The 10231-nt window shown below is 43.5% G+C and overlaps 1 protein-coding gene across 1 annotated transcript in view; it reads right to left on the minus strand.

The window, feature by feature from the left end:
- Window positions 1–10231, minus strand: part of LOC140358119 (inactive phospholipase C-like protein 2) — a 152761-nt gene that overhangs the window by 142336 nt on the left and 194 nt on the right. The window contains exon 1 of the mRNA XM_072442781.1: window positions 10073–10231. This exon is cut by the window's right edge and continues 194 nt beyond it. Within this exon, the coding sequence (XP_072298882.1) occupies window positions 10073–10231 (159 nt within the window). The remainder of the gene's footprint in view (window positions 1–10072) is intronic.

The raw sequence follows: 10231 nt of genomic DNA on the forward strand, positions 1-10231 counted from the left end.
GCACGTTCAGAGCAATATTAATTAGAAAGGACCAAATTTTGAATTGTGAACATCTTAATTCACTCAATTTTGACTAAGACAGGGCCAAAACAAAACCTGTGCTGGACCAGGACAAAAACAAGTCCAGGTCTAAAATGGGATCAAATTCAGGACCAAACAACGAGCCCCTTTAACCAGGTTTAGGGCACTATGTGTTGCCCTAAACCTGGTTAAAGGGGCTCGTTGTCTCCTTGAAGATTAGAACATAGTGCATTGAGACTAGTTTAAATACAGCTTAAATCTGAAGGTTTCCAGATTGAGAACGGTGAACAAATAAAGAGTTTCCTTGACAAAAATCTGAAAAAGTTCCTTATTTTTCAACGTAATGATTCATTGATGCCTCTGTTTTCACTGTAAACGTGCTTTAGAGTGTGTTTTAGAGTCTGTAAAGACCAGATAAAAATGATCAAAATACAACTACGATGACTTTTTATGATGAGTCAATTACGGTTCATAAGAAATCCAAAGCGTATTCAAGTTTCAAGGTTCTTCATTTGTCATTCCAACGTGTGAAAAACATGACAGAACGAAAAATGTTCCTCAAGGCCCAGTGATGCTTTAAAAGACGACGAGCAATAAGCAATAATAAATACTAAATGCAATAGTAAATTCTTTAAAAAGTGACATTAAACAGCCTAATGTAGATTACATATTGTATAAAATTGCACTTTTGGAACATTACAAGCGACTTTCTGCTTCTACTTTCTCGTATCTTTGTCTCATTAACTCATCAGTTAGTTATTTTGCAACACAACGATTCCATTTATATAATTTGTTGCCCTGTAATTGTAATTCACAATAATTACCCAATGTTACCCACCGTTCAATAAATGACGGACATAACGATTATGATAATTTATCCGTTTACTGCCGTGCGCCGGTCCATCGCGGCGGATCGTTTTTCGAGGTGTTATTTGCAGTAATATCGTTTGAGCACGACTCAAAGAGATGATTTCGCGGCGGCGGCAGAAGCGATAAACGTCTCATCATCAGCATCGCCTCCTGTTTAACGCGCCGCAAGATCCAGGCCAGGAATATCACTTTTAAATGTAAATGAACTGGATATAACGGTAAAGAGCAAATTGAAAACTGAATAATACTCGAAAAAAACAGAAAAAACGCAGTCGGACGAGGTCGTATCCCCACAGTGACAGCTAAAGGTAAACGTTCCGAAATGTCAAGCGGAAAGTCAAACTCCCAAAAGTAAATGTCAAACAAGAGCCGCACGACAAATAAAAATACAAATTATGTTTTTATTGAGATTCTAAGGGTAAAATAATATGGGATGACGGCAAAGGAGAAACTGGAAGGAGAAAAGATTGAGTTAGTTGGCTGAAAAGTCTTCAGTTTTACAGATATTACACGGTTTTGTAGCACTTTTATGTACAAATACTGTGTTCTTTGTCTTCTAAGAGCAGTTTGGGCCAGACATAATAGTCAGATCATCGAGATTGGGCATGTTTTTCCCAACCAAAATTGTCAAAGGAAATGTAGAAGGCCATAATCGACTGGAAACGTATCTCGTAGGGTCCGGACGAACTTGCGCTACGCTAAAATCGGGGACTAAACAAGGGCGCTTCCCCGTTCGATTGGACCAACTTCCCGTGCGTCTCTGATACATTTCATAACCGCCGGGTCAGTCCTGGTCAGTCCTGGTCAGTCTGGGTCAGTCCGGGTCAGTCCTGGTGAGTCCTGGTCAGTCTGGGTCAGTCCGGGTCAGTCCTGGTCAGTCCGGATCCTGAATTAAGTCCAGCGCTGATGTTGTGCCCAGACGACACGAAGACTTTTGGTGTCGCTTCAGCTCCTTCCTTTTGGGGTCTTTTCATCACTGTGTTACGATAATATATGTATAATGTAAAGTTCCCAAATAAACTAAACCAAACTAAACTAAAGACAATAACTGTTGAGGAAAATGATCCAAATCCGACCTATCGACCTCAAAATATGGACAGCTTGTTGAAAAATAAATTGTATTGACATTGATCATGAAATAACACATTTCGATCAATCTCCACAAAATTATGGGCGCGCTAAAATATCAAATACTGAAATATTGTGGTACTAAATTTGGAGAGTATCAATCTATTGTAAGAGTATATGCTAAGAGTACTATTGTGTGACAGCGAGTACTTGTTTAGAGAACGAAAAATTTGACATATTCACTATTAAACGTCTCATCATCAGCATCGCCTCCTGTTTAACGCGCCGCAAGATCCAGGCCAGGAATATCACTTTTAAATGTAAATGAACTGGATATAACGGTAAAGAGCAAATTGAAAACTGAATAATACTCGAAAAAAACAGAAAAAACGCAGTCAGACGAGGTCGTATCCTCCACAGTGACAGCTAAAGGTAAACGTTCCGAAATGTAAAGCGGAAAGTCAAACTCCCAAAAGTAAATGTCAAACAAGAGCCGCACGACAAATAAAGATACAAATTAGGGTTTTATTGGATTTCTAAGGGTATAATATGGTGAGTATCAATATATTGTAAGAGTACATGCCAAGAGTACTATTGTGTAACAGCGGGTACTTGTTTAGAGAACGAAAACTTTGACAAATTCACTTTTTTCACAAATAAAATTGGAATATTTCATGTTAAAATGTATTTGTTCATGAAAGAATAGTGATACATCGCGGAATACCATGCGCAGCGATATCGATTATTGCGTGTGTTAAAGAACCTTATCGAAACGCAAGGAACACTACGATTCCCAGAGGTCGTCACGCTGCTCAGCTTTACCGCACACGCTCAGAAGACTAGGACAAATAGCAAGCTGTGACATCTCCCGGAGTTAGACGTGCCCCTTCGCCAAAAAGCACGGCCAAACTAAACAAGGCCCAGAAAGGTGGCGCGCATCGGTCGGTTTGGAGCCCCTCTGCGCTTGGACGAGCTGCGGCCGGCCTCACAGCTGTCCCGGGACACTTACATAACAGCACCTCCGGCCCCGCGCGCCCCGCCAGAGGACGAGACGCCGCGACAGGAACACGAGGAAACAGCGGATTCGGCGGTTCGGGCTAGAAGAGACGGGACACGCTCGTTGTTGTGTTTAAATTCCCTGTCAGTTTAGACGCCGCACTGCCATTGTGTTCTCGGGCAACGTTTCCTGTGCGTGACTGAGGGTGAGACGGTGCCAATCTGCCCCAGGGCAACTACAGCGGGTAGGGATGTCACGATGTCAAATGACAGAGTTACGATTATTGTGAGGGAAAAACGTTGCGATTTAACGATTATTTGCGAAGATTGTGACCAATCGACAGTCAAATCTTTCTTTTTCTTTCATTCCCGTGGTCTGATATGTTACTTTTCCTCCAGTTTGTGAGCGACTTTACAAAATGTAACTTGATGAATCACAAAATAAAGTTAAATCTGACAAAAACAGTCAGATAAATAGATTTTTTTCGGACAACAGATTGAACCAAAAACACTTTCGAAAAAATGCTATCGAAGACAAGTACATTTCCATGATCGGTGCTCAGGACAACAAAGCGAAGAAGGAGTTGAATCTCAAAGAGAACACGGCGTCTCTCTTGAAGCGGACTCTTTGGAGGCGGTTTTAATGGAGAACCTGAGGCTGTAATTGATGATTTGCCTCCTCCAACGCGCTCGAGAACTGTGAAAGCTGACCCAGTTCGACGCTCCTGAACGCACCGCACTCTGGAGACAGCGTGTGAAGGTAGTTCCGGTATATAGTCAGTATATGGGACAGCGGCAACGCAATCATGTTCAGACAAAGTGGGCGGGGCTATGCATCCTCCTATATTTAATTGGAAATATAGCGTTCCGTTTTCATTTGAATCTCACCCGAGTTGCGCCGGAACGATCACGTCCAAATTATCCCCGACTTCACAAACGCTTTCTGTCCTTTCTTTTGCGCTTCGTCGACATGACTTTATCTGGCGCTCTGCAATGATCGTACGAACATCTGGCAACGCAAATAAGTCAATGTCATCAACATATTCGAGCGGTAAAGCGTGTGCGATGTGCCAGAAAGTGTACTGTATATCCACAACAAACGTTTTTGGAGCCTAGCTTGTAACTTCGTTTGTACTCGTGTGTCTTTATAATGCCTTTTGGAGGTAACTAAAGCTGTGATTCACCCTCGACTGTGATTGGTTTAATCCCGCTGTCACTCAGTCCGAGCCCGGCGGAGGAAGAGCGAGTGGGGGAAAATGTTTGTCGCACGAATGTTTGTAAGAGCTGCATTTACGACGTACAATCTGAATCGCAATATGACGATTTAACCTATTAATTAGCATTTTGTGGTAGGAATCAGATCACGGTTGGACTTGAAGCTAACCGTAAGATAGAAAAAACGATTAGAAAAAGGCAAGGAACATAGTTTGGTATTATGGGCATGTTCAGTTTGTCCGAATCTCGAATTTTGCATCTATCAATCTCGCTGAATGTTGTGTTTTTTTATCGTTTTGATCGATCGAGATTCGTCGCGGTCCATGTGTCATTGACATACTCAACGTAACGAGAGACCCAAAAAAAGAAACGATTCCTCTCAAATCTGAACTGATGAACTAAAAGGGGCGCCAGTGACAGGAATGAGCATCACGATTTTCCCGAAAACGATAGTCAATGCCGATATTTGCCAATCCAGCAGAAACGTGTTAAAACGTCTTTAAACGTAGGAGTTGAGATTCTAATATTGGACAAATGGAAAATGCCACGTAAAAAGTGAATCACAAAAGAGCAGAAAAATCATCTTATGGCATTTTTTTATTATAAACGATACACGCGACAACGGCTTTGAAACAACATGACGACGATATTATCCACATTTTTATTTATCGCCCGACTCGATCTCCAAGCCAGATATAAAAAGCCCCAACCAGAAACATTGCGACTGGTAATAAAAACTTTATTCGACAGTGATTCAACGCCGAGTCCGACATTGGCCTTTTTCGCCGTCAAATCATTGGCGCAGACGCTTAGTAATTCGAAGCTTATCCCCGGGATCCTGCCATGTTTCCTGATGCCGCTCTGTGCACCGCTGTATATCATAGACTTACCGTTGTCCCATCTTGAATCACGTTATGAGAAAGACCTGGCGTCCTCCTTGTTTTCGTGTGTTATTCAAAAGCTAAACCCTTTGAATATTTGCCACCAGGTAAGGCATCGGCGGCGGCGCCCGGACTGAGGGATTTGACGCTTTTGAAAATGTCATCTATATGTATGAACTTCACGCAGAGAATCTTTGCTTTGAGAGGATGAGCAGGAAAATCGCAGAACTTGACAACCGCCTGGACCCTGCTGTAAAATGTTGCCGGAGCTAAACCGGGACCAAACTATGGCGACCTAAAGCTGCTGGGCGCACTGCGGGACTAAAGGAGGCTAAAGGCATTTATTTCACTGGGGAAAAAGTACTAATACTTTTGAAAATACAGCAAAAAGTACAAGTTGTTCAAATGTCAAAAGTAATAGCACACGTAATACTGTGAAAGCGATTATAATGAGGTATAACTTGTTGAAATCGGTTGATGTGTTAAGGAGTTGAAACTGGCTAAATGGAAATCATGAAAAATATAAGAATAAATCAAATACTCAATAATACAAGAACATATAGTGTCTGCGTGACGTCATCGCGCAGACACTCAATGATAAAGAGGACTAAACAAGAACCCACTAAACAAGGACAAGACCGGGTCTAATGCTGCGTTCAGGCGGTCCTCGGAGGCTCGGGTTTCCAAGATGAAGAAGTTGATGTTCCGACTGCGTTCATGTGCTTTTTATCTCGGTAAGTCGGGATTCTGATGTCACCAGTCATGAAATCCCAGAGTTTGCTCTTTATCGGGGTTTTAATAGAACCAAAAGCGATATTAGCCTTCTGCTTTGGAAAATATGTTTTACATGTTTTACTTCTAGCTAAGCGTTGGGTCTTTCTTGCGCAAATCTGCTCTTGCGATATTGACAAATCATAGTAAACCCCCAAACGTTTAGTCGAGCAGCAGCTTTTGACTCAAGTGCTTTTCCCGACTTGTTCATGCGCGTTCTGACAACACCAGAACTAAACTAGCGCTGCATCTAATGGTCATTTTTCTGATCGATAAGTCTAGCAATTATTCTTTCGATGCAATCCAAGTTTTGTTTAGAACGTGAAATACCTGTAAATATCAGATTTTTACTCAATTTGACCCGAGTTAAGATGACGCCTCTTGAAGTCGTCCTGATGAAACAGTTTTTTGCTCAAAAAAACACCAAAATGACCCGTGCTAATGTGTAATTCTTGCTTTGTACGAGTCATAAAACGTCTTCTCTCACACGTGGCATGTTTTGGAGTACGTTTATAGTCCAGATAAGGATTATTCGATGACTAAATTAGTTGACAATTATCTACATCATAATAATTCACTTGTTGCAGCCCTAAGTCCAGACCAGGAATAACCTTTGCCCTTGACGACAACTTTAACTAACGTCCGAATGAGGAAAATTCTGAACTGCACCAGGTCTAAACCAGAACTTAAAAAGGACTTAACCGAACGTACAAACAGAGTAAAAATACTTTGATTTGTTTCCAGCCGACAACCATCAAACGTGCTGTAGAGATGTTGCTGGAGTGAGTGAAGGCGATCCAATTATTTTTTGCTAACAGAGATTGAGCGTTGTGTTTCGTGTCGGTTGCTAAGCAGAGCGAGCCGGCGCCGGCGGAACGCCCCGGCTCACGCGGCGCCCGTGCCTGCCCCGGCGACCGCTCCACGGGCCGTCGCTCCACGAGCCGCCGGTACACGAGGACGGACAAGCGCTCTGACCAGAACGCCGCAGAAGTCCACATGTTTTTTAGGGGGGGGGACAGTCTCAATGGCGGCAATTCCTCATTTATGTGGGATCGGCCCGTGGTGGGACAACCGTTTTCCGGGTGGTTTGCAGAAAAGTCTCAGTTTCCAAACACAGTCCGGACGACTAAACACTTTTCGAAGTGCAGACATTCCAAGTTTGTTGGTTTTCTGCTGCATTTTGAAGTAGTGTTGTTGATCGATACTAAGGACCAAACTTTGTGGCACAATGATGAATAAAAAGGCTATATCTGGGTCAAATGTTATAGACAATAGACAGACATTTTCAACACAAAATGATAGTACCTTCTTTCTTAAACGCTGTCGTCTTGTACTAGTTCTGATAAAGCTCAAACTCTGTCCTGTTATAGTATTTATTCTAGTATCGATACTTGCTCAAAGGAGAATCTAGATTAGATACAAGTCCGATGTCCTATGTCTCTGTGTTGGCCCTGCGACCAGTTGGCCACTGTCCAGGGTGTACCCCGCCTAAGGCCCAAAGTCACTGGGATAGGCTCCAGTCATCCGCAACCCCAAAAGGGACATAAGCGGTAGAAAATGAATGAATGTTTTGGAGCAGTTTTAATAATAGACACTGTTTTTATACGTTCGGCCAAACTCTTTGTAGAATGGTATTTCCCCAAAAATCAAGGTCATAAATTATACAATGCGCTGACTTGTTACTCTAAAACAACATGTAGTCACACATAATTATGTAGTAAGCAGTGTTAATGCTAGTGCTAAAGAGTTAGCACGTGTCACCAGTTAACAGTTTTTTACCTGGTTAAATAAAGGATAATAATCAAATAAATACAATAAAGCGAATAACTCTCATGTTTGTCCATAGCTTTTCACATACATTTACAAATCAAATACGATGATGACATTACTCAGTTCCATTCAGACAACTACGTACAATTCATCCCACACGACCGCCGAGAACCAATCGCGTTGCATATTCATATCATCAACGCCATATCGACTTAAAAGTGGTCGGGAAATGCCACACGTTAACATTCAGCCGACAGACGAGACCTGGCGCGCTTCATTAACTCGGCACACGCCTCTCGGTCGCCGCCGTCGAGGCCGATCGAGGACAAAGTGGAGGAGATCCATTTAAACTTGACGTAAAGGTGCACAATAAACCATTATGTCATAACTTCATATCGACGAATCAGTGACAGGCAGCGAGCTCATTCACCAAAAGTATTAAACGATGCGGAAAACTTGCATAGGGTTGTGAAAGCTACACAGATCACACAAAGCCACATTTGAGAGGTGTTGTTGATGTTTTTCCCCATGAAGCATTTCACAAACATCACCTAAAAGTACTTCGTAAATATGGCGTACATCTATTTCATTGAGTGATTCCGTTGTACTGTAACTCTTCTTCTGTTATTGCATCAAAAAGCTACAAGATCTCGTGCTACAAGGTCATAGCGAGACAAACTTGTCGCACGATCGCCAACACGTTCTTTACTTTTTGTCCCGAGCAGAAGAAAAGAAAAATGCAGTTAAGTAGAGTCTTATCGTAAAAGCAGAAGTAGAAGTAGAAGAAGTAGTACAAGCCGTAGTTACAAGTTTACGTATGATATGTCAAAAATGGCTAGTCTCGTCCACCTTTAGTAAGCTCTATGCGACTCGGGTGCATATTCGCTTTGACCTCCAAAAGCTCCGTCTACAAAAAGCAAAAATGTGGGACTTTGAAGCTTAATGAACCATACGAGGATTAAAGTTACTGACTCTTGGTGCACGATTAGCCTTCAAACTGCACTTCAACTTGTTACGCATTCATTTTTTGTTTTTAATGCTCAAGTTGTCATGAGTTTTAAAACAATGAATATGCACCAATTATAGGCCTTATGTTACCGATTTCACATAAGCGACCGATTTAGTGGTGTAGTCCTGATCTAGTCCTGGTCTAGTCATGGTTTAGTCCTGGTTCAGTCCTGGTTTAGTCCTGGTTTAGTCCTGGTTTAGTCCTGGTTTAGTCCTGGTTTAGTCCTGGTTTAGTCCTGGTTTAGTTGTGGTCTAGTTCCTGGTTCAGTCCTGGTTTAGTCGTGGTCTTGTCCCTGGTCTAGTCTCTGGTCTAGTCTCTGATCTAGTCTCTGGTCTAATTCCTGGTCTAGTCCCCGGTCTAGTCCTGGTCTAGTCTGGTCTAGTCCCTGGTCTAGTCCTGCTTTAGTCCTGGTTTAGTCCCTGTGGACCCTTAATAAGAGCATTATAGTGATGTTATTCACTCATGGTAAGCACTACATTACTACTCAGTAAACGCCCCTTTTAATGAACTTTTATTAAACTTAAACACCTTTTTGACTTGTAAGGAACAGTATTTGAGTTTACAAAACTGATCAGTTTTACCTTCTTTTAAAATCTGAAATCATTCCTCTTGATAAGTGAACGGACCCCTGGTTGGGAAACGCTGGTCTCAAATGTTGTAACAACAAAACAACAACAAAAACCACAAACTGAACTTAAAAAAATGGTTACACGTGATACTTTAAACTTGTGGTGTTGTCATTTAGAACTAAAGTGTAGTCTGTGATCAGAGCCTTGTTTATCAGTCGTATCAAATATGAACAAAAGAAACAAACACTGATAAACTCAAAACAGAGACAAACGTGAGACAGACGTGAGTGTCGTGTGATCGCAGATGTTTCAGATGTTTCACTGCCGCGTTCAATTTGCCACTTTGGATCAATCAATGTCAACAAGTTTCAATCTGAGGCAAAACCATAAGTGACCAAAGTCCACAGACCCCGCAACTCACGGACCCGCAACTCACGGACCCGCAACTCACGGACCCGCAACTCACGGACCCGCAACTCACAGACCCCGCAACTCACAGACCCCGCAACTCACGGACCCGCAACTCACGGACCCGCAACTCACGGACCCGCAACTCACAGACCCCGCAACTCACAGACCCCGCAACTCACGGACCCGCAACTCACGGACCCGCAACTCACGGACCCGCAACTCACAGACCCCGCAACTCACGGACCCGCAACTCACGGACCCGCAACTCACGGACCCGCACAGCACACGGACCCGCACAGCACACGGACCCGCACAGCACACGGACCCGCACACGGACACAGCTGCAGCTCAAGTTCACGCACATCGCTCCAAAACCACAGCAAAAAAAGACAAAACAAACAAACATCTACTTTCCGGAGCGGCGCGCGCGTGTCCCCGGTGTCACCTTGAGCCCCGGGCCGGGGCTGAACATTTCCCCCGCTCAAACCCACCTTCATGATGCCGCAGGGCACGTTCCCAGCCGCCGCCGCCGCCGCCGCCGCCGCGTAGGTGCTTCCTCTCTCGGCCGAGCTCTCCCGGCTGCCCGTCTCCCGGTAGCGTCCGCCGTTCGTGTACAACACTCCCTGCCCGGTCCCGTAGCCCTGCGCGGC

This window comes from Eucyclogobius newberryi, unplaced genomic scaffold, assembly GCF_026437365.1.
Source record: "Eucyclogobius newberryi isolate DKJ021-1_F unplaced genomic scaffold, fEucNew1.0.hap1 SCAF_13, whole genome shotgun sequence".
NCBI lineage: Eukaryota > Metazoa > Chordata > Actinopteri > Gobiiformes > Gobiidae > Eucyclogobius > Eucyclogobius newberryi.